This window comes from Photinus pyralis, unplaced genomic scaffold, assembly GCF_008802855.1.
Source record: "Photinus pyralis isolate 1611_PpyrPB1 unplaced genomic scaffold, Ppyr1.3 Ppyr1.4_LG7, whole genome shotgun sequence".
Lineage (NCBI taxonomy): Eukaryota > Metazoa > Arthropoda > Insecta > Coleoptera > Lampyridae > Photinus > Photinus pyralis.
Genome location: NW_022170738.1, coordinates 32,327,394 through 32,355,362, shown reverse-complemented (window position 1 = coordinate 32,355,362; position 27,969 = coordinate 32,327,394). Strand labels below are relative to the sequence as shown.

Genomic DNA, 27,969 nt, shown 5'->3' with positions numbered 1-27,969 from the left:
GTACGTGTTACGCTAACCTCTTAACTACTGTGAATGCTTCGTCTTTAATTTACGATCTTAAAGATTTATTACCAATATAACCGAATGCCTTTTATGACCACTCGCATTTGTTTGTTTTACAATTGACGATGTTTTATAGATATGCAACACGACCTTGACAATCATCCCGTTAAAATGCGAGTTCGGTCCAATTCCGCAGATTCGTGGACGTCTGCCATGCAAGCCGTTCACAAAGAAGAGCAGGAGAAAACTTTTCTGGGGCAGTCTAATAAAATGGAGGAAGGTATTACACTTTTTTTAATGTGACATAAATCTAGATATTGATTAATAATGCCTGCCAGGCCATGCAAATCGCTAATTTAATTAACGTTAGGGTTCACTTAACACATTCTTTAACAACACGGGTTGACTGAATTTAATTAGCCCAACTTTGTTGTTCCCTGATAATTGGATACAAATGTTAGTAAACTAATCTCGGCGGGAGTGAAGATTAATTATTCGTGTTGACAAAGTTGTATGTTCATTCTCTCAGAGATTTGCCCCTACGTAATTCTCCACGCGTTAAAATTCACACAAAACTTTTCACAAAAATCATTGGCCCCGCTTAGTAGTTTCCAAATGTCGATTTCGAGCAGGTTGACCCCGGAAAGCAGCATTTTCGTCCCTTTTTAACTAATTTTCGTCTTTGTTAACTTTCAATATTCAGTTCTTTCGTACTTTTCTTATATTTTTGGTAGAAAAGCATAGATGTTGGGTTTTTTTCCAATATTGCATATGAAGTTGACCATCCCTTCTTTGAAAGGAAATTTTGATCTTCTAAATGACCTTGAAAATTCTTTATCAAAATAAGTAAACTGACCTCCTTTTTCCTATTTTCAGTTCTCCCCATAAATTTCAAAATAACTTCCAGTTCGTGGCCACGTTTTTGTGAATTGCCCCTTAATGCCAAACCTAACAACAATATACGGCACATTTTTTATACACAAATTATCGTATAATGAGTAATCATAAAAAACTCAAGACTTTGGAGATTTTTTTGCTTGAACTTTTAACAAACTAATTGTAAATGAGAAACTGATTTTTTTCTATCAAAGCCAATTCTAATGGGTTAATAGATGGTAAAAATACATGCTGATCAAACGGTTTCAAATTTGCCCAGAGGTTGATATCTTTAAGAAAATACAGATCCAATTTTCCTGATAACTTCAATCAATTATAAACTCGGTCGGCCCTCCTTACATCGACAATATTTCGGGACACTGCATTAAATTCTCAGGCGAATCAATTGTTCTCTGGACACAGTTTGTTCGAACAATGAACTTCTGTGATTAGATTGTAAGTAAGCAAGATTATTATTAACGGGTTTTATAAAATATGATGCTGTGCCACCACCAAAAAGAGAAATTTTCACGGAATCCAAATTTTACACATCACTTCACAACTGTTTTTTTTGGATACAATAGTAGCTGCAAAAATCATTTGAATAACGGGTTTACGTGCAACATTGATACCCCTGCGATCAAAGGACCGGACTCTGTCACTGATTAATTCCCTTGCCGACAATCTCTCAGAGAACCAATTTACTTGTTGGCTAAACAATTTTTGCTCTGATGGTAATCCAGATCCGAATGAATCTCCCGTTTTATGTTCGAAACAAAGCTAATATTTTGGACCACGTACTAAACGATCTCGTTGCCCAAGAACGAATGGCTCTACAAAAACCCGGAATGATCCCTACTATCCTTTGTAATTAATTAACGCCTTTATTAACATGGCGTCCAGTAATAAAATGAACTATTGTTTGTCACGGGCCAATCAGATTTGCGATACCACTCTGAAATAGATGCTGTCACGTGCTGAATTTTCACATGTACGTTTTCTGGTATGCCATTTTCTTTGGTAACTAAAGGGGAAAGGGGTAAATACAGGTCAATTTACAAGACCCCTCGGTTGATCCCATCTCAAGAACCACTTATGGAGGGTACTTCTGAATTTTCGTGTTGGGATTTTCCGTCTTTTTACAAAAAAAAAATTCTCTAAGTCCTCGTGTATTATCCAGTTTTAATTTTGGTGTCCAATCTCTGTTGAACTCGCAATGGGGTTGTATGATAATTATTAGAAAGTGAACACAAAACCTTCCCCATACACTTGGAATAATCTTTAATTGTAAAGCATTACAATTAAAGATTATTCCAAGTGTATGGGGAAGGTTTTGTGTTCACTTTCTAATAATTATCCAGTTTTGTCTACACCATCAATAACATCTTATCGAAGGCTATCACATTCCCTTTGTTCCCAGTTCCGACGTCCCGTTCCCCCGCAATTCGCGTTTGAAGGTTTGACTCCACCATCAGTATGATCTTGTCGGGAGCTACAACATTTCGCATTTTGGTTAATTGACCTAAAAACCTTCTACAGAATAGGACTCAATTTTTGGGTCACTTCTCATAGCTCGTGCTTCTATTGGCGATGCGAGAAAGAGAGATCACGATTCGAGTTCTAAGAAACTTTTGGGCGCCCAAAGTCGACTACCCCTTGAAGACGCGCGTCTTGCAAAAGGTGGTTAATTTCGCTCCTAGAAAAAAAATCCGCCACGCAGGATTTGTGCGGGTTTACAAGATCTTTCCGACGACACCAATTTGAAAATAATTGGACCAAAACTGTAGAAGAAGAAAATCACCCCGTCAGTAAACACGCTCGACGATGGCGCCCAGATGTCGCCGGCCTCTGTAGGTACATTTACACTCCTCGTTTTTCTACAAGCATTTTTCTACGGACCTGCATTTGCTGCCAGCCGGCCACAGTGAGAGTTCCCTTTTTATAAATAAATTTGCAAAAATGCAGCATTTAATGTGAAAGTGAATTGTAAATAATAACAATCAGTTCTCCACGTCTGACAGTTTTGGAGTTTTTGTAGGGCGGTGGTAAGAACAACGTATTTGTTTTACTTCAAAATAATCAAGGGTAAGCATATCAAGGGCATTAAAAATGAATTAAAAGAAAAGCAAGCACATTTAAATTTTGTGAGGCATCTTGAAAATAATTTTGTTTTTTTTTTGTCATACCTAACTTTTTTCCAAACGTCACAATCTCTCTTTGTGAGTACCCTCCTCCGAAAATCCGCTCTTAAGATATAAGGAATTATAACCGATCACTATACGGGAGAGAGGGGGAGGACTATGGTTGGTTGAAATTAATTCCTTTCACTTAGACCTTTCATTAGAGTATCTTGCAGGATAAAACCAGTCGCCCTCTACCCCCAGGAAAGTACCTTTCAAGGGTAGAACGTGTGTGACCCCACCCTCCCCCCAAATTTTCTCAAGTTTTGCTTGGCACCACTAAAGGCATGCATATGCAAAATCTGAGATCAAGTGGTTGTCGCATATAAAAGTTATGCACTCTATTGCAACAATTTCCAGGACTCTAGGACAATTCCCCTAAAAGTAGTTCAAAACCACAGAAGTGGGTCCGGACGGACAGACGGACGGACAAACCACGAACAATAGCACATTTTTTTAATTTTTAAAAAACTGCGCTAAAACTATTTGATATTCAAACATACTCATTTTTACGTGCGTTTTGGGTATTTCCAGATAGCTATTGCAAATAGTAACTTTCTGCCAGGCATTATTAATCATACTGTAAATGAAACCGTGTAAGTAAGCTAAATAGTTGTGGTGCTAATTATCCTTGGAAAACCTCCTTTGTTTTTGGGGAAAGCGCCGCTTTTTTAAATTAAAAAATTTAGATTTGCCCTTACACTAAATTTAACAACAAAGAGTTTTGAGATAATTTGCAATGTTTTTATCTCGACATGGCAGATGTTGCTCGGGACGTTCAAGAAGCAATCAAGTCGCCGTCGCCTGTGCCAAAATCAAAACAGCCCGTCTCGCCTCTAATTCCCGAACCCGTAGAGCATTTACAAATTAATCCCACGGTCGCTATAATACCCGCAACACCTCCCATCCTAAAGCCATCGCCCGTACGTCCTAATCAGCTTGATTTGGGAAGTCCAGTTAGACCACTTCGAAAACTTCAATTGTCTCTATCGGGCGAATCGTCACCAGTGCAGCCTAGCTCTCCAGGTAGATTAATTTGCAGTTTTAGGGGTTAACTAACCATCTCACCGCAAGCAATTAACCACTATGGGATGATGTTCAGGCACATCAAAATGTCTTGTAAATGTTTTCCCCCTTACCCCTTTTTGCTTGGTTCGCCTATACTTTTCCTGTTACAGTTCAGCGTTTAGAAATTAAAACTTGTAGATATTGCACTTTTTGGCTTTGGTCTGTGGACGGTTTCAGGGGGTGACTTCACTTTCATGCTTGTTACGTTTCAGTTAACTCGGAGGAGCAAAATGCGGTCGTTGTTAGAAGGGTGAAAAACACAAGTTTGGGTAAGGTGATGCCAGTATTTTCGTGGATTAATGTTGTTTCTTGTAGCTGATGAAGAGCGGGCGATGCGAAGGGAGTCGTATTTAAAAGCCACCGGAAACGGAAGGATGCACGTCGAGGAATTCAGCGATGGAGAAATTTCGCCCCAAATTCGAAGGTGAGCCAATGCTTGCGAAATGCAGTGGTACGCGTGGTGTTGGGTTTTATATTATTATATATTTTATTAGCTCTCATAGAAAATGGAGGCCTCCATTATTTCCTGGAGATATCCAGCAACTTCGCAAGCTTTTTGAAGACGCTGCTTATTCTTTGGGGTGAGCTTAGCTTTTCACTATCTACTTAATTTTATTCCGTCTGCATACGCTGCAGATATAATTTGCATGTGACACTAAGTTTTTGTGGGAACATCTCATTGTTTATATCGTATATAAATAATAATGAGTAAATAAGCAATGCGGAATGCGTCCTTGGAAAATTTAGATCGGCGATTTCGTTTTTGTTAGCCTTTGCTTGAACTAATTAATGCATGATTCATTTATTAACGTTCCCATGGTTTTTTATTTTCACATTTTTTGCGCTTTAACTTAAAATTGCTTGGAGGTAATTTCGCTTGGACTTTTAAACGTGGCGTTTGTCCAATTGATCGGTGTAAAAAAATGCGAAGACAAGCCTGCCTTTGATTTTCAAGTGGTACGAGTGAGACATGTAAATGCGCGCAATTTGTGTAATTCAACCACACTTATTGTAAGTGGATTCAATATTTTGATTATAATAATTGCACGACTTGAAAAGTATTTAAGTGGTTGATTGAGACAAGTTACAAGTGCACTAATCCGACCAATTTGAGATTTGACGAGAATATTTGATTAACTCCGCCTTTCAGTTATTGATTTTGAGGGAAACTCATTTCTACGTTTAATAAATTCATTGTTGGCTTTGACAAGTATGATTCTATTACTCCATGTAGACAGTGTTTTACAGATTTTCGCAATTGTTTTTGATTAGATTAAATAGTTTTTGCTGGGTAAGAGCAGATAACGATTATCGGATATAAGAAATTTTACGTTTCTGAACTCTATCGGAACGGAAGGGAACATGACTTGGAATTTTTATGCGAACTTACTGGATTTATTATTTATTAATTTATATGAAGATCGGTGCTCCTTAGCGGAATTTGCTAAAATTTTTGAATACTTTTTTTTGTAATTTTTGTAGTTTCTCCCTCGACGTTTCATGAATTCTATATGTTTATTCGTCTGAAGGTTTGGGATCTTAGCACATAGAAAATTCTGCTATAGTTTTAAGACTTAGGGTGGACAAAAAAAGGGTTTTGTCGCAAGTTCAACGCGTTTGATTTCCCGTATAATGTCGCTAAGGAGCACCGATCTTCATATAAATTAAGATTTAAGTTCTACTTACCCCTCTTCTTTAACGTTTGTTGCGTTACCCTGGGAGTAGACGCCATCCCTGTTTCATTGAAAATAAGTTCGAAAATTGATTCTAAGCAATTTGTGTTCTTTAAAGTGTTTTCTGAAAGTCAGTACTTTTCAACCCATTTAGTTTCTTTCCCTTTTTAAATTTTTCTCAGACTCACGACTGGGTTCCGACACAATAAAATCCTACCTCTTTGTCCTCTTATAAATCTAAAAGATACGAAGGTCTCAATCAAGTTCCGTAAATTCCAATAAAATCATCACTCAAATTTTGATAATCTTCGGATAAAAATAAATTAGCAAAAATTGACACAGAAAAATAAAACTCTACCTGAATCTCATATTGGGATTGAAACTGTAAGAAAAATGTAAGGCTAACAGTGCCTTTTTGAAAACATACATCCCATTTGCAAAACGGTCAAATCGAAAAAAAACAATTCAAGAGATCTACAAAAAATAATTACACACAGTTTTGCTCGCAGTTCTGTTAATTAATATCCGAATTATCTGGTCAGGACATGGGGAACGCGATGAACGGCGCATCAAAACTTTACACAGATCTAACAGGTTTTAGAATTCGCATTTTTTAACACGTAACTTTGGTAATCCATAACTGGTTTGATGAGCTTAATAATAATTAATAAACTTGATAAATACTTTGTCTTCTTAACTTCGGTACCACATGCGTAACAACTTCAAGCGCAAGACCTTAAACTTCTTTATTTAAAGGAGTAACTCCTCTCTTCATAAATTCCATATGGGGGTTTCCCGTTGAAACGCACGAAACTCCGCTCCGTCGCCCGGATTGACACGGGCACACCAATCAATTTTTGTTCGATAAGACCTGTTTACTAAACACCTGACCAAATTAAACTTTCAAGATTACGATTAAATTTCAATTACATGTGCCCTTATTTATGCATTTTAAACAAAAATTGAATTCAATTAATTAAACAATTACTGACTATCTTTTCAATAAATAACTAGCATTAAAATGACAATTTAATAACTTTCTGTGTCTATTTGAAATGAAATTCTCCAGTTCCTATGACACAACTTGAATGATTTTAGATACAGTATGTCCCGATTGTTATTTCCAATACTTAAACCACAATTACGTTAACAACACGTATTTTTCTTCACTCTCGCTCGTGCTCATTTCCGGCATTGTTTCAACCTAGAGAAACGACACCTCCCTGTATTTTACACAATATGATCGCTTAAAATTTGCATATTTGTGTAAATAGTATGTTGCTCAAGCTCTCTTACTCAATTTTTATCGTACAGGATGGTTTCCACTACAACCCACTAGCAACTGGACACAAGAATAGAAAAATTCATACCCCGCACGCAGGCGATCGATAATTAAAAATTAAAAAATCTAGAATTAATAAGGCCGCTCGCATACTTATACGGCATTTGTTTTCGACATGTATACGAGATGTATCCACGGAATCCGATAGAGAGTTCTACCGGAAGCTCACTGCCCGGGAATTGTACATATTCTGTATTTATTTTCCTTTTCGCTGCGGGCATGGAACCAATTGTTTGACCAGTTATTCCATATGCCAGGAGTGGTTTGGGAGTATTTATCGGTTGGTTGTGTCAAAAAATTAACAAAATTGACAATAGTTCAACCTGGAGTTTAATTAAAAAATGGAAAAGGGTTTTTCGACTTTAGCGCATTTTCCATGTATTTATCAGTACTTCCCAAAATACATATGTGGGCTATGTTGTTCTTTACCAATAGTATCTATGGTTAAAACGTCAAAGAAATGTCTCGATAAACATGAAAATTGGCATTGCGCAGTCTGAGCATGCGCGTACCGAATTTCTACAACATGCGACCTGCTTGCCCTTACTAGAAGCATCTATGGTTAAAAATTCAAAAAATAGCTATAGCAGTTTGCGCATGCGCACATTAATCGTCAACCTTTTTCTTGGCTCAGGTGCCAGAGCTATATTATGGAAATATTTCTGTGAAATTTTAACGAAAGATGCTCTAGTAAAGGCGAACATATCGCATATTGTAAACACTAGATTTGCGCATACGCAGACTGCGCAATGCTAACTTTCTTATTTGTAGAGATATTTTTATCGCATTTTCCAATTGATGGGAGGTGTTTTATGGCCACTTTCTCCGTCCGTCCGAGGCGCCTTGACTTCTACCGTTTTCAAGATATTTAGTTCTGTCCGTTACATGACCTTTCGGGAAGTACTGATCGATTCGCCGTAAGGTTGAAAACCTAGTTTCATTTTTTGAAATTTAACTACAGATGCTTCTACTAGAGGCAAGCATGTCGCATATTGTAAAAATCAGATGCGCCGCCCATGCCATGTGCATGTAAAGAAAAACATAACGCACATAGTTAAGGCCTTTTGGAAAATACTGATCAATGTATGGAAAATGCACTAAGGTAGTAAGTGGGTATGTAAGTATTTGGTTAAAAAATGATTGAATCTAACGCACTCTTCTCCTAAAATTTCATTACTTCCATCAGTCTCTGGAGCAAGCTAAGCGTATTCTTTTATGACTCATTTTTGCACATATTGATATTGATTATTTGAAACTGACTCGCATTATTCCTCCCCAAATATTTAAAACAGTTTCTCACCAATAACCTTTATATAATAGGATACTTTAAAAATCGAAAAATTTTGACGTAGGTCTCACTATCACAGTACGAAAAACGCACGTGTTGCCTTATTACGGGTTGAAATGCATAAATTATCGCGTGCCCCACACGTGAGTTTAAACGTGCACAGCGTTGTCCGCATGCATCTAATTTCTTATCTTTAATGACCTCAGGACGTAAGTACTCGTAACCGACATCATTTAAGGCGCTACAGTGTTTAACTAACGTTGTGTTTTCACTCTCGATTAATATCGCGTATACATTTGTAAGTAGGTACTCAATTTATGCATGGGGGTACCAGGTGGAGGAATTTGTTATAGGGGGCAATATGGTACTAAAAAACCGTTGCGTTCATGAATAATGATCACTAACTTGAAAATTGCAAATGTTACTTAAGTCGTTGGTGTTGGATCAGTCTTAGCATATGCCACAGCTTAGCATCTGTGTATTAATTAAGCTTTGAATATTTTATAGGGGTAGTCTCAGCGGCGGTAGCAGCAGCAGCGTGTCGTTGGAAAGGGATAGGTCGTCGATACCGAGCAGTCCCTTAGAAAAGGAAAGGCAAGTTGTAAAGGAGGGTCCGTTATACTGCAAAATCGCCGAAATTGACGGAAAGGTTAAGTTGCCCACAAGGAGAGACATTCTCAAAAGTTAATGATTTATTTGTAGCGCGCGGCAGATCGATCTTGGAAGCAGGTTTGGATTGTTCTGAAAGGGCAGAAGCTGTACATCTATAAAGACAGACAACATCAGGTAAGCTTGGTCATTACTGAAATATTTCGGCAAGAGCTCATATTTTTGTAGCCATGGCATTTGAAAGGGTATGACCTAATCGCCATCAAATAATATTTCCCTTTTTTTTGCAGTCGTGCATACAAAAAACTATAACAGAGATACTATCTGACATTTCTATTAATTTTTTGCATTTTTTTTTGTTTTTTTTTGTGAGCACCTACCAGTCAAGTTCATCTACTTTTTGCTAGAAAGCGCTTTTGACCTGTTTCTTTTTTTATTAGATAACTTGTGTGATTTACAGTCTTTTTTCTCAGTTATCATGAGTTGTTTGTGTTTCATTATTATAAACAAAGACGAGCGAAATTATTTTTTGTTACTTTCAAGAAAGAGATGCATTAAGTAGTTCATATGGAAATTTGATTCTTACTGTCGTTTTAAAGTGCCTGTATGTAGTTAAAAAACTTGAGAGATGGTACTTTTGGATGATCAACGTTGACACATTGTTTATGATGAAAAACGAAAGATATTTTATCGTCGATCGGGTCCATGTATTTCTCTTTAGGAAATAGTAGTGAACAAATCCGCTTTGCTTTGATCACACTAAAAATTTAAAAAAAAGGCCACATCTGATAAACTGTATGCTTTGTATTTTGGGACCCGATAGATCTTGACTGTGCCATGCATACTTACCACCAACTTTTTTAGTACTGCCTTTGGGGATATTTTGTGGGGATTTCTCTCTTGTCTACAACGAATTTACATATTTTTATTTAAACTATGAACGACAATGCACAACAAAAGTTGTGACTTAAGAATAATTTGCTTCAGATCACGAATCAGTTTCATAAAATCAGAAGTCTTGATTTAATTTATTGGAATGGAATGGAATTAATATATTATTATCCTGGTTCATTTTTGTTTTACTTTTATGCTCTGCAGTTTGTTTTGTTGCAATGATTTGCAATACTTTTTGGCGAATTTGGACAGTTTGTTTCCTCATTATTTATTTGACCCTGTCAATATCCGACTTAGTTAATGTCATTTATATTTTTGTGGCGTATTATGCTGACGTTGCTATTATCCTCGCTATTATCATTATTAAAGATGGATAAATACAATCGATTTATTCCTAAATATTTTTGAACGCTTGACGCACTACCCTTTCCTTGAAGGCGCTGTGAATAAATTCAGAAAAATCTTAGTTTGGCTGATTCACAGAACTTGCTGTTGTACGGACAAGTCCTTCAGTTATATCGTTTGCTATTAATTAGTTTTAGGATTTCTTTCATGAATTATACCTAATGTAAAAACCCCACACAATTTGTCCTTGATCAGATAGCGCACCAAACTATACCCTACACAAATTTGATTTACAATGCTTCAAGAATAGCTTAAATGCACGGTACAAAAACTCATAATTTTACTAATCAAAATCCTTGAAGGACACTATTTGTATTGAATATAAACATGTACATTACCTTACTTATAAGACGTTGAAACTACCATCTAGTCGTCCAACCTTGGAAAAAAACTCCTCCATATCGTTTTCAAATTGGGATTGGAGAACATGGAAATTTTTTTCTTTCGAAAAATGCCAGTATTAAAAATTAAAATCACCTTCAAATATTACGAGTTATTTGACCTTTCTAGGGGGTTGCAACCCCTAGCATAGAGTGAAAGTTGCAAGCGTTATTTGTGCATACACCCTCTTGATATAACAATCGATCGGTTTTTGAATTTTTCTCAAAACATTTATTTGCCGAGTTTTAGGGTGGTCCTTTTCGTTGGGACTCTTGGTATACTTACTAATCCATAAGGCTTTTAGTCATTTATAAGGATTATCATAATTTTCAAGACGGTGGGACGTTCTTAAGATTCTAAAAACTCCAAACTTTCTATAGGGAAGATTCTATGAAATTTGAAAAATGTGGCGTAAAAATTTGAGGGAGCGACACTACAATCTAGGAAACGAAATGTAAACACACTGGCTCTTGGATGGTGTTTCGTCCTCGTTTGAAATCATAGAAAATCATGGCGCGATCATTTTCAGGAGTAAGTATTTTGTGACAGAACAGCTTCTCCCTAACCCCCGCGTAAAAAAAAACTACCAATTGATTTCAACCCCCGAAAACGGGACATGGAGTTTCTCATTTTTCTTACGGACCGGCGTGAGCATGAGCATTCATTCCTCTGCAAGCATCCTGGTTAGTGTTTACGCTAACGCGGATTCAATTTGAGGTTCATCGAAAGGCCCATTCAAGAAGAAAATACCAGTTATTTACAGGCAACATTTCCGACGTGTTGTCATATTTATAACAAAAATAAATTTAATTTGCACTTCCGTAAAAGTCAATACTATCTCTTTTTTAATAACTAACTAAACAACTTAATAATAATCCTTTGTAAAAAAATAAACACAAAGGAAGTACGGATGCTAATTTATAGTTCGGATATTACACGACCTTTCCCTTTCCAATTATTTAGTCTTCCATGCGAATCAATTACTTCACGTGCCGCTTATCGTTGCAATTCAAATATTATTATAGACGCAATTAGCAACCCCCATGCTGTTTGTACATAAAGTTCGCCGTATCACCATTTTTGATTATAATAATTTAATAAATTTCCGTAGAAAGTTTTTAATCCCGTAATGAGGAGCCGGAAAAAAGACTTTCAATTTTTTTTCAGGCGAGTAATTGTGCTCGATTCTATTCTTTGGTGTGATGAAAGATAGGATGGCGTCACAGGTGCATGCCATTATATTTTCTAGATGGTATCTGTTTTTTTCATTCCACTTTGTACAACGATTTCGTTCATGAGTTTAGACTGTGCCCGTAATTATCTTTGCAACGTTACGGTTTTGCGAAACTCCTTCCGCGCTTACAAGGAAACACAAATAACAAGTGTAACACTTGATGACTATCAAAAGAATGCCTTGCTTTCTTACATTTTTAAAAGTAAGGACAAGATATAAGGAAATAGACCGGAAAAGTTCATAAACCTTTACGTAACTCACTTCAAGAATTTGGAAGTGACTGAGCATTCTCTTGGGAAATTTTTGGGTACAAAACGGAAGAGATCTTACGCGTTGTTGCTTCTGTGGAAATAAATCCCTTCGATGCGATTTAAAGAATTTACGTGCGTAGCTAATGTGGCCATTATGCATCGGACGATGCCAATTAACATTTTTACTCTATTTCGGTATTTTAAGTCATCGATGTTATGTAACTCGTGCATGGTACCGGTTCCGCTAAAAGTGTTGTATAATATACAGTCCACATTTGCCAAAACACAAAATTCAATCATTTTTACAACTTTGCTTAGGATAACAATAACAAAAATCTTTTATATAACATCAACTTCTAAGGATGATCGGGAAAAGTCTTTTTTGGCTTTTCCGCGATGTAGTTGACTTTCGCATCAAATTTCAGCATTCTGTGAATTACACCTTTTCTGACGACTGAGTATTTTTTCCGAAATGTATGCTTTCTTGCTGCTATATAGTCGGTTACTATCAATAAAAAATAAGATTAATTTAACAATATTATAGTTCTGATACTTTTTTGGTAAAACAATTTTTAATTGAATGTAGTTCTGACGACTGCGCTTCGAAAAATTAGAGGAGTTCCCCGTCTGATTTCGTTACTCCTAGCAGCGTATCTTTCGAAGCGTAGTAGTCAAAACTTCACTCAATTAAAAGCTGTTACAAAAATATCCAAACTCTAATTAGAATGCTATTTCGGCTCATACAATCGAAGGTGTATGAGTCAGTACAGTATATTCTAATCAATACCATCGGGAGGGTTGTTGAGAAGCGCTCGAGGCGCCATATCCAAAAGGATATCAGTGAATATCAAAAGAAAACTATACCAAACAGTAACAGAGATTCATGATCACTTTTTTTCGATCGAATTGACATAAAGATCAGAACACAAGATCACACGCATTTTGTGTAAATTTGGGAAAATTTAATGCAACGCTAAAAATGATGAGGTAATTAAGGGAAATTGTGGCAATCTTTAGGCAATGAAGGAAACATAAGTCGTGACCAACTCGGAGGGGCTGATCGCAAGGGAAATTTTTGTCTCTCATATAGGGAATTTCGAGGAAATATCTGGGAAATATGTAGGAAATGGACGAAATTAGAGGAAATTCTGGGGAAATATTAGGAGATTTTGGGAAATAGGAGGAAATTTCAATGGAATGAGGTAATTATAGGGAAATATGGTTTTTTCAAATCGACGAAACTTTCTGCGTAATCGGAAAACACTATTTCTTACACCACTTTAGTTAATTTTCTTCTGCACACATTATTTCGATATTTTGAGGAATTACGTTTTCACATAAACAGGCTGACTGCCCACAAAAAAATTCGCGTAAACAAATGTGCATGTTCTATAACCATCGCGAAACCAGCAGTCTTGTTATCTTCAGTATTTAAATAAAAGCCACTTCCACCATAAAATAAACTACTATAAAAATTTTAAAATAAATCGCCAATCACAACGGGATGCGCCAAACGTCCCCACTTCTCCAATACCAAATGTTCAATTCTTCGAAACACATGCGTCTTCGTTAACAGCACCAAAACACGTACGTTAATTAACCTGAAGGTGCGTGGAATAAAATATCCCGAACGCCACGCGCGCTCTATAGACTGTAATACACATTTTACGGCGCGTTGGGTTCGTTCGGAGCATTTTGTTGCAAATTAATTTGCACCTTAACAATAAAACTTCTTATCGCAACGATCACGCGATAAAATTAAAATGAAAAAATTACGCATCACATTTTTAAAAGGAAAAACAAACACTGAGATACAAATTCAAGTATAATAAAGCAACTTTGTGTTTATTCGTAAATAACCCACCGGATTTGTTCTTAAGAAAATTGAAATTACTCTATATACAGGCTGTCCCGTCATTATTGTTGGTGTTTACGCCGAAATGACGTGTAGATGACGTTGTTTACACAACAGTCTATTAGAATTAATCTCACTTGGTCAGTCTATCATAGGGCAAATTTAAGTACTACATACCACGGTATAATAAAACTACATACCTAATGTACGTGTCACATCCCCACTCTCCATAGGATACCGTCACGGGGTTGTGATGGAAAATTCAATTACAACCTTGAGGATATTAACACCGAAATGTTTTAATTCGGAAATTTTTTTGTATACATAACCAAAAAAAGATGTCTTATTTTCTCACCCATTACTTGGGGAATGCGTCGAAACGTAAGAATATAATCCATTTTTTTTACAACTTACATTTTGGTCAAAATCGTTTTTGAAGCAGCAGTTTCGTTCGGAAAACATTGAAACGGATTACCTCGATGTCCACGAATGGTACTACATCTCAAAATCGTTAAGTTATTTCTCAAATTTGATAAATGAGAAAACGGATAAACGAAGTAGCACCCAAGACCAAGAGCGAAAGACATATGTAAACTGTTTTCATTTAAAAAACGTCAATGTCTATGAAGTGATTTTGATGAATTTTTTCACACGCCACCGTTATATTTATTTCCTAATTGAAAGTGAAATATACTAGTGTTTAGAATGATGCATAAAATTAGACGCAACGTTTACGATTACGCTTTATCCTTTTTCTTTTCTAAATATCCCTTGCCCCTTCTGTTCAGCGGGTGCCCGCTGCGTATTTTTTCGTCCTTACACTATAACTTTCGTAATTCTATTATTTTATCAATTTAAAGTAGCTCAAGGTTTCAACTATACCCTACATTTTCTCGCCTATTCGAGATAAGTAAATTTCCCATCGCGCTAACATCTCAAAACTGGTATTTGCAAAAAAAAGATGCCTCTTCAACTGCCTGCCCACGATTTCCTAGCTAATTGCACGAAAGGGCTGTGTAAACGTCTTCTGTTTGTTCGGGCTGTATACCCATATCATTCACTTTACGGTTTTAACCCAAATTAACGTCTTCCTGCGAGAATTGGGTATTTCACGTAGTTTAGTCAAGGTGTGTATAATTTAACGATTTCTGTTTATATGGGTAAATTAATTTCTCCCTCTTTAAGCAACATATGCTGGTCGATGCGCTTGAGCTCCTTGCAAGAGCTCCATTAATTGTACAAGTATGGAAAGTGCTTATTTTCTTTTTCTAGTTGCCTAGTATCTCGATGGTAGTCATTCGCGGTGCCGGTTGTTGTTCTTTGCTGGTCTAGGGCTCGGTGTTAAAATTTCAGTGACTAACAAAAAAGTGCCTTTTTCAGTACTCAGATGCGTTGTACTTGAGAATCTAGTTCGACCTGTTTACATCGGCAAGGATAACAGGGGCGCTATAACTAGATAGAATTTTTGAAGTCAATCCAAACCGGTGGCGAGCGTTATCAAAAAATTGCGCGACAGCGGAATGTGCAAATTACCCAAAAAGTGCAAGTCGCGCGGGCGATATCGAAACCTTTACTAACCTCGCAAATTTTTTGTACTTTGCACCGACGACGACGCGTGCAGACGATCGCGTTGAATAGGCCGTGATGTGCGTGAACTAAAAAAAAGTGACTGAAAATGTTGGAGCAACATCGGATGTTAGGGGAAAGGTCAGGAACGGTTTCTTGTATACCGCTGCAGTTGCATCTCAATTTCCCGACGTACGGATTTTTCCCTCGCCGACTGAGACGATGGGGTTCGACCGGCTCCTGGGTATTTATTTTATTTAAGTTATTTACAACGGAAATGACTCGTGAATTTGTAATTACGATTTCACTTTCAGTAATTGAATTGCGTTCTCAAAAGTTGAATAATTTGTTTATATTTAATTAAAATTGCATAAACTAAAAAATTATTAGATTTGCGTGAGACTAAGACTTGGAGAATTTTTACTTTAACTGCCTATTATTTGGTACTTTCACGCTATTATGAATGGTTCCATTGCCATTAGAGCAAATTTACATTGCGCGAGATAATTATTGGGTATACGTGCAGTATGTGCAAGTGTCAATGGTTTGCATCAGATGACGTAGTAATAGCCCCTAAGGATATTTTCAGTGTAAATATTCGACGATTGGTTAATTAAAGAAAACTACCATAAATGTAAAGTTTAATTGATTGTATATAAGGCAAAGTCTTATTACCGTAATTATATGTTGATTGGTTCATTCAGAACACATGATCACAAGTACATAATTGTGATCTGATCGTGTTTGAATCTTTGTTAATTCATACATTACATCTATTGATAAAATAGTAACGTAAGGAGTTACTCAAAAAAATCCGTTACAGTCAGCGACTTCGAGGAACAACATTTTTACTTTCATTTCAACATCCGAGCAATTCATTTATTTGTGTTTGTTTGTCAGCTAGTTTTTTTTTAATTAAGCATTCACCGACCCCCTATCAGTTATGTTACTGATTTGATTGACAAATTATATTATAATTAGATACCTACACATTTTACGAATGGTTCAGAATCGGTTCGTATAAAGGTTTAGTTTAGGACTTTGGGTTAAATGGTTTAGGGGACCAAGTAGTTCAGAATCGTTTGTTTTTTTCATTTTCCTGACAAAATTGTTTTCGCGGTGAATCATTAAGAATAATTTAAAAATCCTTTGATAACAATTTTTAATTGATTGAAGTTTTAATTATTTTTTACAATTTTCCTAAACTCGTATTGTTTTTGTGTATACATAACATGATCCAAGGATCGAAGCCATTATAGAAAATAAGTTTTTTCGAAAATTATATTGACCCGGTCAATTTCACATAGCCACGGACTTTTCTATAAGCGTTTCCTTGTGAACTCTTTATGCGCTTCTTGGCGCCTTTGGAATGAAATTTTGTTCAAAGAGCTGCATAATTCGCGTTCGAGTTCGCGTTTAACTTCTGTATAACAAAAAAAAATTATGAAAAAGTCAGCTACGCACGTTCCCGGGAGAATGGTTTTTGAAATATCCTAAAGGGCGCAAATTTTTCTTTCAACTGCGTCAAAAAGCGCACAATTAACGCGTAATTGTTGCCCCAAAAAATCATTTATACAAAAATTCGCGGTTCCGTGAAGTTGGCGTGGTGCAAACTTATTTTTTGCCAGGTCGCAAAATGTTATTTAAGCGCGGAGCATAATTGGCACCGTGTATTATGGGATTAAATGAAATTAATCGAAAATGTGCCGGCCAGATCCAAAATTTCTTGACACGACCTTTAGTGCATAAAGGACAATTTAGATAATAATCTTACTTTCAACATGCCCGTAGGAGGTAGGTACATCAAATTGACATCTTGGGCGTCTAGATAATGCATTTATACGTTTTTCTTACAAACAAGGATTTTGGTATTGTGCTCTTCTACAAAGTTAATCATTTTTTACCACACGTGGTCTTTCAAACATCGGAGAAACGTCTTTTCTTTAGAAACATAGAAAATACATACCTAAACAATAGAAAATATCTCCTGCTTGGTCTCATACTAAGATATTGAAAAAATGAGCCAAATCAATTAATATACAGGGTGGTTTTTTGCCGAATTTTAGAAATTAGACAATTGGACAATTAACATACCGAAGGTATCCTGTATATAGTAGGCACGTTGCCACTTTAATCAGGTTACCGGGCCTCAGGCTATGATAATGTGTTCTGAGATTTTGTAATTTTTGTTACAGATTAAGATTGGATTTAGGGTTTTTGGGACGTTGCCACTATTATCACCTCAAGATGGCCCATATATAAGCAGAGGGCGCTAAAGAAATTTTTGATTTTGACAAAACTTGTGTTCTGGGGATCTTGGAAAGTGAAAATAATCAAACTACTTATAACATTTGTTGTGGCTAGCACAGATACCACTCGCACACCTGCGCATGCGCGATTCTGCCCTTTTATATCTCAGAATTATGTGTACAACTTTTTTTTCCAATCGGTTCAGCCGTTTAGCCGGAAATGGGAGAACAGACAGACAGACCTGGTACTTCAAAACGTGTATTTCCGTCACCGTCCTTACTAACGTGCGCGTGGTAAAAATGTACATAGCAAGTTTCCTGAAATTCTGACCATTTTTGTAATTCGGCGAAAAATTGCTCTCAATTTTGTGTTTCACTCCTCAGAATAGTTATTTACATAAAAGTCCGGAAAATGATACATTACTGGCGAGGAAATATTGAAGTGCGAGGCCCCTAAGGGGCCGAGTACTTTAATTTCCGAGTCAGGTAATATCATTTTATTGACGAGTTTTGTATTAAATTTTACGCGAAATCGTATTTTAATATACAATTTCAATTTTTATATAGAACTTTTGAGTAATGTCAATCTGTCAGTGATTATAGACATTTGGAAATGTCACAAATGCGGCCGGTAAAGTGACGGTACGGCCGGTGAAGTGACAGGTGCGGCCAGTAAAATTACAAGCGGCAGGAAACGTATGTCTGATCTGCCTCTGTCATGGAAACTAAAATTTCCTGACAGAAAGTAGGCATGAAAATGAAGGTTTCAGGGCGATTTTGGGTAAAATAATTTTGGATTCGTTTCGTAATGAAATGTCTACGAGATAACATATTTTTTTGTATCAACGTTATCGAAAATGTTTTAAATCTACGCACTCTTCCGGCCTATACTTTCAGCAGATCCATATCTGGAGCAAGCTAACCTTATGTCTTCTTTACTGCAATATCACCTAGGGCCTGCCTACTCAATAATACTAGGCTTTAGGCTTAAAACATAGAAAATAAAATCACTGGTGAGAAGCGATTCGTCTTTCTATGCCTTCACGCTTCGTATTTTTGTATATATAAGACATAACAATAATAATAATGTTTATTGTTGTTCTACAGACTCATAATCCATATATGAACAATCGCAAAAAAAGATAAATAAATCGTTAAGCGCATACTGCATTATTAAAACTATAGTAGGAACTAATTTTTAAAATAGAAAATATAAAATCAATATAAATATTGCAGTAGGTAATTGTAACTAGTGAAATAAATAAATACCTTTGACATTTAAGTTCCAAACTAAAAATAGAATATTGATAAAAAGAGAATAAAAAAAAAATTAAGTAAAGAAAATGAAGCAAAAAAGATAAGGCTATATACGAGATGTATCAGGTAAAAACAAAATTGAGCGATAAACGGGGCCAAAACATTTTCTCCCAATAAAGGAAGGCTTCAAAATGTTTCGGAGTCACATTTTCAAAAGCCTAAAATTTGCGTTTCACGGAAAAAGGTCACAGTTCGTCTAAATTTTATTTTAAACTCGAAAGAATCGTGATATGAACAAAATAAAATTTAGTACTCGATTTAGTATATCGGTACTTTGTTAACATGTAAGTAGCGCATCCAAAATTGATTTGTGAATATTTGAAAAAATCTGATTGTAATTTTTGGCGGGTTGATTTTTTAAAATTTTGTAAATCAATTTTGGATGCGCTACTTTCATGCTTCGAGATACCAATTTCGATCATATCTCGCGCTAGGAGAAAGAATTTTCAAAACATATTTACTAAATCTGAAAGAGCATACTCAAAAACTCAGATAAAGCCCTTAGTTCCATCCTCCTGAATTGTGGTTGGGGTGAACATATTTTGTTGGAGATACCGTAATACGGCAGTGGACAAATTCTGTCAGTCCCGCGATTATGGAACTTGGGAATCTTTTGGGGAGAGGTAGCTTTCTCACCAATCATTTTTTAAAAAATGTGAAAATTACCATTTGTCGCACTAGTACTGTTTCTTTGAAGACGAAAAAGATACCATCCCCAATTTATTTTAAATTGTGCTCTAATATAAGTACAGTAGTAGGGAAACAAACAACTCTCACGAGGTGAAGATCTATCGATTTTTCCTAAGTTATATAACTGCGTCTATGGACCAGCGCTTGTCAGAATCGGACCCCTTTTGTGTTTGGCTTCCGCATTGATTATTCATACCAAATCACCTTTTATAATCAACACTGCTTTATTACAGTTTCATTGAATTGTTTTGACATTATTTGAACAGCGATAATAAAGTTGTAAAGGTCACTTCATTTGATTTGATCCTACAGAAGAAGGTAACGTGATCGATGGCAGTCATTGTCTGTTAATGAACCGTCCAGTTACGAATTTTGATTCGTCTGTCTCGCTATTCTCGGTAATTACCTGAACGCCTTCAATTTTGTTTACCTTTAGTAATGTACCAGCATAATTGAAAACAGCTTATCTAAATTGCCAGCTCATTATGCAGATGTTTACGTAATTAATCCTCACCAAAATATTTACTTTGGAGAAAATACTATAAAATAAACTTTCTTCTTTGCAGAGTCCATCAGATGCAGCTGAACAGTCACTAGCGAACGGCGTAGATATGAGTGCGAGTTGTGTGAGAATTGCCGAGGATTACACGAAAAGAAAGAATGTGCTTCGAGTTTCCTCTGTGCTTCCTTGCCGCTCCGAGCTGCTTCTTCAAGCAGATAGTCCCGTCGATTTGGCGGATTGGGTGAAGGCGTTACAAGAGCAAGTAGGCGCTACTGACATTGAAAGTAAATCGGTAAGTTATCAATGTACCACTTAACGATATCTTATCGGAATTGTTCCTGTTCTAATCGGAGATTTTTTCAAAATACTGTCGACTATTATGAGAAAAACACATTGCGCTCCAGATTGGTTCATTACTGTTGTTACATGTGTAAGGTAAACATCTTGCAGTATACCTCACTTTGTGTTTTTACAGGATGGCATTGTTACTTCAAAGCAACAAGCGGTGCCTCAAACAATACCCGCCTCGACCACCGTACAAGTTCAGGGTTCCAGCCGGTTATCGCCGCAGCCGAACAAGTCGAAACTTCCATCGTTGCGAAATCGATCTCCTACTGGACAGTCGCCCGTTAGCAAAACCAGAAAACCGTCACAGGTTAACGAAGGACTGACCAGCCCTAAATCGAAAACGTGGAAGGGTCGTGTTGCCAAACAGTTTCGCAAAATACAAGGTGCCAGCTCGCCTAGTTCGCCTACCGCCCCCGAAGTGTCGACGTTCGGTGTACCCCTCGAGCACTGCTACCCTTCCAATTACAACCCAAATGTTCCGCGTCTAGTGGAAGTGTGCACCGAAATTGTCGAGAGCAAAGGTTTAGACATCATCGGCGTCTACAGAGTACCTGGCAACAGCGCTGCAATAACCGCCTTAACCAATTCCATTAATCAGAGTTTCGAAGGAGTTCCGATAGTTGACGCTCAGTGGAACGACGTCCACGTAGTTAGTAGTCTATTGAAATCCTTCTTCCGGAAGTTACCAGATGCGTTATTGACGAGCGGTTTGTATTCCAACTTCATCGAGGCGGATAAGGCGAAGGATCCCAATGTACGCATGGAAGAATTGCGGAAGCTAGTAAGGTGTCTCCCGCCACATCACTACCATACACTTAGGCATTTAATGTTGCATTTGAAGAAGGTCACTGACAATTCTGAAGTGAACAAAATGGAGGGCCGTAACTTGGCTATCGTCTTCGGGCCTACGCTTATACGAGCCGTTCAAGATGACATGGCTACGTTAGTGAATGATATGACACATAATTACAAAATTGTGGAATCTCTCATTTGTTATGTAAGATTGTGCAACTTAATTTCGAGTGCTACAATTTGCGTTTTAGGCCGACTGGTTCTTTTCCGAAGAAAGCACTTCTAGTTTAAATTTAACTAGTGCTCCACCTGTCGACTCTTTGAATAATGAACTGGACGTTGCAAGTAATCGTGCACTTCTTCTAGATAATATTAGTAAAGTTGAAGGTATGATCACATGTTTGTGTTCGTAGCTCTAATACCGCCTTTTGTAGGAATAAAAGGGGACAAAGTACCTGGTAGAGAGCTACTGTCGTCCATCATTTCGGCGGCTCATCGGAAAATGAGAAAGGGAGGGAAGACTACCAACTCGGGTGATATGAAGGATGATCTCATTACGCCTATTGGAATGAAAGAGTTTACATCACAGTCTAATTTTCCTGGCAATCACAAACAGGTAAGAATCCACTTTGCGAGTAGAATGTCAAGTAATCCATTTTTTAGAATTTAACCGAAGGAAAGTCAAGTGATATACCGACCACAATAGTTGATATTGAGAAGTCGAATCCGCAGATGGACAGGGGAACGTACTTCAATTATTCGGATCAGGAAAATTATAGGAGGAGAATCAAAAATTTTATTCAAGAAACTGAAGCTAATTTGCAAAGAAATCGGAAGACTGCAGAATTTTACAGCGATAACTTTGGTGAGTAAAGTAACGAACACACCAGAACTTTTTTATTACCTAATTATTTTAGATCAAAGCGTACCAAGAGGGTTGCACAATATGAACCAGGAGAACAAACTGACTTCGACGTCCCATTCGAATTTTGGTGACGCCTACGCCATCACGAAAACGCAAAGCGCGTCGAACGTATTCTACAGCCCTATGAACGGAAACTCAAGGCATTCCGCGAACAGCGTTCTAACAGTGCAATTTAATAAAAACTCTCGTGATATAGATAATAATACACAAAGTGTTAGTTTAAAAAATAGTGATAGATCGGGAAGTTTTGACTTTAATCAGAATAAGGAACGTCGCGAGACAACCGCGAACAGTTATCAGAATTCGTTTAAGAAGAAGTTTAGTGATTCGAATAATATAGGTGCGCTGACTTGTCCTAAGCCGTTCGATAAGGCGATTCTTAGGAGGGGCAGCTCCGTCGAAAATGTCAATACAAGCATTATGGATCTTAGTTCCAATGGAACACTGAAAAAAGTCAAGTACGCGAATGAGGTGAGTTGTTTTTAAACGTTTTTGTATTGAAAGTGATGTCATTTTGGTTGCAGAATGATTTAGGTCAACGGACTGGGTCGTTGGACTCGTTGCATAAAGCACATGATGCGGATGATGGTATGTTTTGTCATTCTTTTCTCTTTAGTAAGATGGGATACAATTTTTAGCATATGCCTATTAATTTTATCCCTTCTGATTGTAGTTCTAGCTTTTCACGCGTTATAATTTAGCAAAAAAGCTTTATCTTTTAATGATAGGGTTGATTCGACTTTAATTTCTAAGCCAAACTTTCTTCAAATGATGTTTGGTTATTCAGACAAGCACGTTGAGGACCATTTTGATGTTCTAATATAATGTTTCCATTATCACATGTAATGTATTGTGGAATAGTACTGTATTGAGGTTAGATCTTAGAACTCCCCTTGGCTAATCTTTGCTCGCAAGAAGCGATACAGTAAAAGTGCTGAAGTGGTCATATTCCTCCCTCATGTCCGTTATGGTAGGTCTTCCACCATATTAAGAAAGGTTTCCCCACAACACTCTTGGAGTGGAATTCATTGACTGTTCTGTTGTGCTTTTTAATAGCATTGTTTCATAGCCGATATGGTGTCCCCAAGACAAGACACCAGAACAGTGGAAAAAGAAAACCTTCCTGTGAATATTCTTTGAACGAATTCATTATTTGGGCTCTGTTGATGGACTTTCAATCGGCTTCAGTCCATCAAGCATGATTTCTATTGAGTCTGACTGTCAGTAGGGGGGGTTGATGAATACCGATTTTTACATATACGTTGGTACATCACGTTTGGTTCTTTTGGGCTGCCTCCTTTTAAGTCCTCCGCCCTTTACAGTCTTGCTCATTTCACCTTACTCTCAAGAAAAACTTGAAGACGTTGGCACGACAACTTAGGATTAATTATTTACTCCTCTTTAAATCCTGTGCAATTCTTTAGCCAGTGCCCACAGTACAATATCTGGATGGAGTGGGTAATCTGACTTAATTAATTAATTTATTTATTTATTATCCCTCTCTTGTTCTGGGCCCTCAACAGGCTTGCGCCCAATCACAGAGTGACCCGCATAATGCTTTTTAGAGGTGCCTCTGCAGAAGGTCTTAAGTTGGTCTTAAGTTGTTCTATACTACTCCAGTATTTACCTCACGAATTAGGAAAACTGCAGGAAAATCTAATTCGCAGTAGCCGGCAGAATGCTCGAAACTGGTCTAAGGTAATTCCCATCTCTGCCACAGATGAAAAATTCACCTCAACTCAGGTTCGAACACCCGATCTCCAGATTTATAGTCCAACGCTCTATCACTGAACCATAAAGCCGGGAAGGGGATGACTAGCGCCCATCTCCCTTTTCATCACTCGGGGATGCGCCTGAGTTATTTGAATTGGATCAAATTTAATGACCAGGATAACTATTATCTACATGCATGTAGGAAATGAAGTAGAGGGAGTGATCTGGGTGAAATCCGAAAGATGCGTATCCTATACCGCTCATATCCAATGTTTTAGATAAGGTTAACGGTAAAGTTGAATCATCTTTGACCAAGTAAGCTCGTTTTTGAGGAGTAGGTGAAGTATTTTTAGTATATGGGGTACTACACTTCATTATATGTAATAATGGGACAGTCTAAATTTAATAAACAAATTTATCATCATTTCTAACTAAACATTTTCATGCATTTTATAGATATGACATAACTTGCAGGATCTAGTTTTTCAAAAGATCCCAAAGATGTCAAAGTAGTTAATTAACCCGCAAGAGTATACTTTACCAAGGAAAAATATAAAAGTGTATGGGATACTAAAAAAAACTTTACTGTGTGTTTCAGTGTCTGTAATTAATTATGAAAAATAAGCTTGTAGAATGGCATCGAAAAGTAGTTGTGTTTTGTCTTTTATTTATAATGGACCTTTATCACATTGGTTTCCAAAATTGTTTAAAATGTGACATTATTTAATGACCAGGATATCTATTATCTACATGCAAGAAGGAAATGGAGTAGAGGGAGTGATCTGGGCGAAATTCTAAAAATGCGTATCCTATGCCGCTCCTATCCAATATTTTAGATAAGGTTAACGGTAAAGTTGAATCATCTTTGACGAAGTAAGCTCGTTTTTGAGGAGTACGTGAAGTATTTTTAGTATATGGGGTACTACACTACATTATATGTAATAATGGGACAGTCTAAATTTAATAAACAAATTTATCATCATTTTTAACTAAACATTTTCATGAGTTTTATAGATATGACATAACTTGCAGGATCTAGTTTTGCAAAAGATCGCAAGGATGAAATAATTGTCAAAGTAGTTAATTAACCCGCAAGAGTATACTTTATCAAGGAAAAATGAAAAAGTGTATGGGATACTAAAAAAAACTTTACTGTGTGTTTCAGTGTCTGTAATTAATTATGAAAAATAAGCTTCTAGAACGGCATCGATAAGTTGTTGTGTTTTGTCTTTTATTTATAACGGACCTTTGTCACATTGGTTCCCAAAATTGTTTAAAATGTGACATTCAATCAATATTTGGTACTAATGGTGTTGGATATGTTAGGCTACGGAGCCTCAGTGGCTCCAGTACGAGGTTGGAGGCCTGTGCGTCCCCCTACAGCGCCCCAACGCCCCCCTCGTACCCGTTTCCGCAACAGGTTTTAAACGAGGTATTTAGCTGTGCCGCTTTTGCACTCGCTTAGCGTGTATTATACAAAAACCGGCCTAACATAAAGCACAGCACTAATTGAAACTTGAATTGTCTGTTATGGTAACACACAAGGTATAAATAACATACATTTTATTTGCACGAGTCTGCTTTGAATGTCCCGCTTACTAATATTTGTAGTACTACTAAGACCTATCTTACAGGGGGAGATTTGCAGTCGACAATCATGAAAATTTTTGATGAGAAAAAGAAAACCTTAAACCCGTTATTGGGAACCGATTTACCATTCGCAGATGAATCACCAGAACGACCGGCTTTTGATAGCTCCGCCTATCAGAATAAAGAAAATATACCCGCTTCACCTAAGCTTTATCGCAATCCGAGTTTACATAAAAGCACGTTGAGCTCGGCCAAGTTTGCCAAGTTAACCAACAGAGACGATTTCAACACCAAGGAACTGGAAAAGGGAAGCTTCGAGGAAGAAAAGGATAAAGATTGTTCTGAAAATGTACCTGATAACGAACGTCACATATCGACCACTGACAAATTAACATACAACATAATCACCAAGCCTAACGCCGGCTTAAACTTTCTCAACGGTAATTCAAAATTGCGGCGGTCCGAGTCGTTAAACAAACCCGACCGTACGGTGTCTCCGCCGAATTACAAACTCAAAAGATCAGAGAGCCTAAATAAAGCCAGCGATCGACTGAAGCGCTCTGACAGCTTGACGAAGAACGAAAAAACCGAAAACAACCTAAACAAGCGCCGCGAACTATCGGCGTCGGCCCGTAGAACTACCAAAGAGTTTACGAAATTGAAGCGCAAAAACGGAATGCCTGAACGATCGATCAAGCGGCGACACACTGTAGGTGGTACGAAAGACTTCGACAAAGTGAATTGGTTGGACAACCGTTACCAAGAGGAAGATTCCGGCGCCGAAAAATGCAACAAGGAGAAGTGCACGTTGAGGACGAGCTCGCCCGATCTCAGTTCGACGAGGCGCGAACGTTTGCTGTTCGAGGTCAATTTGGTCGGACCCGAAAACATGGTAGTCGCGTTACGACAGCATTTAATCGGTGCGCGGCCGCAAAGTTTACCCGAACCTCGGATATTCAACGTTCCTTTAGAATCTCATGTTTAAAATTGGGCAAGTTTGGGCAGTGCGAAATTCAGTACTTAAAATATTTATGCGTGTTGCATTTTTTTTTAGTATTAATTCGTGAAGTCGATTTTTAACAAGCGACAATTATTTTAAATGCGGATTAAATTTTAATCGAGTGCGGTCGCATTCGCTTCAAAGTTGATCTGGTGGGTTTTTAGTTTTGGCATTTTTACAGCAGTTGATGAAAATTTTTACTTTCGCATGTTAGCAAAGTGCCTTATTGCACTTTGAGATCGCATTTTCACTTTTAAATTGTGATCTTATCATCGGAAACAATTTTAACTTATATGTAGGCTTTGCATCAATAAATAAAGTGCAATAAACAATGTGCATGGAGTATTCATTAGCGACCCGCTGTAAGAAATTTTTTGCCGAAATTGCCTTCGCTTGTATATAATACAGTTTTAAGCAATTTATTATTGTGAAAAGACAGAAATATAATTTCTAACGCATATTTTATGTAGTTAGCGCATTTAATTGTTTATTATTTATTTTTGTTGGCTTTTTTAAATGTGATTCTAAAATATTCCACTTGTAAGCAAATGAATTTGTGATAAATATTTTTACGTAATTTAGGAGATATAATTTAATGCATTTTGTACATACCTGTGTGGTTTATTTGGATTTGGTAACACCAAATAATAAATTGTGCTTCCTTGAAATGAAATTATTAAAAACTTACTTCTGTAATTAATTATACCTTAGTTTCTATCCCTCTTATTGCAGTATTACATAATACTGTGCCAAATAATTCTTATTATTACGACTATTCTTATTATTATATAATACTCTGGCTACACTCGATTTATTTGTACATAAAATTCAATTACTTAGATGCTTGAATATGGTGTAGAGAGGTGACGTCAATCTTTAGGCTGTTTCAGTCTTGCCTGTTATTGTTTTCTTATAGTTATAAGTACAAAATGTATGTGTTGTTGTATTTTGTGAAATTTGTAAATACATTTTGAAATAATTAAATTGAGCTGTGTCCTGTTCAATTTATAGGGACCATGGAAAACCGATCGACCGGAAACTTGTGTGATAAGCAGCTTTTAATTGTGCTGCGAGAAGTAATTGGAGAAATTGCAAAATTTCGAATTTTCCACCACGCATTTTTGAGATATTTTACCTGGTATTCAAAGTTTCACGATTCCAAGTTTAAATGTATCAAATTAAATAAAACAATGCACCCATCTGGCATATATTTGCGAT

At 36.9% G+C, this 27,969-nt stretch overlaps 1 protein-coding gene across 8 annotated transcripts in view; it reads left to right on the top strand.

Annotated features, from left to right (window-relative positions):
- LOC116177335 overlaps positions 1 to 27,739 on the top strand; it is a 334,411-nt gene extending 306,672 nt beyond the window's left edge. For 4 of the 8 annotated variants that reach the window (XM_031496291.1, XM_031496288.1, XM_031496293.1 and 1 more), the window contains 15 exons: positions 140 to 283; positions 3,822 to 4,085; positions 4,340 to 4,396; positions 4,443 to 4,551; positions 4,622 to 4,708; positions 8,938 to 9,079; positions 9,133 to 9,216; positions 20,448 to 20,675; positions 20,859 to 21,728; positions 21,775 to 21,910; positions 21,958 to 22,139; positions 22,187 to 22,388; positions 22,441 to 22,919; positions 22,973 to 23,036; positions 25,796 to 27,739. In XM_031496291.1, coding sequence (XP_031352151.1) covers positions 140 to 283; positions 3,822 to 4,085; positions 4,340 to 4,396; positions 4,443 to 4,551; positions 4,622 to 4,708; positions 8,938 to 9,079; positions 9,133 to 9,216; positions 20,448 to 20,675; positions 20,859 to 21,728; positions 21,775 to 21,910; positions 21,958 to 22,139; positions 22,187 to 22,388; positions 22,441 to 22,919; positions 22,973 to 23,036; positions 25,796 to 26,736 — 3,989 coding nt within the window. In that variant the 3' untranslated portion in view covers positions 26,737 to 27,739. Of the gene's footprint in view, positions 1 to 139; positions 284 to 3,821; positions 4,086 to 4,339; positions 4,397 to 4,442; positions 4,552 to 4,621; positions 4,709 to 8,937; positions 9,080 to 9,132; positions 9,217 to 20,447; positions 20,676 to 20,858; positions 21,729 to 21,774; positions 21,911 to 21,957; positions 22,140 to 22,186; positions 22,389 to 22,440; positions 22,920 to 22,972; positions 23,037 to 25,487; positions 25,594 to 25,795 lie in introns of all 8 variants that reach the window. The other 4 variants (XM_031496295.1, XM_031496289.1, XM_031496292.1 and 1 more) reach the window with 4 other exon arrangements.
- The last annotated feature ends 230 nt before the right edge of the window (positions 27,740 to 27,969 follow it).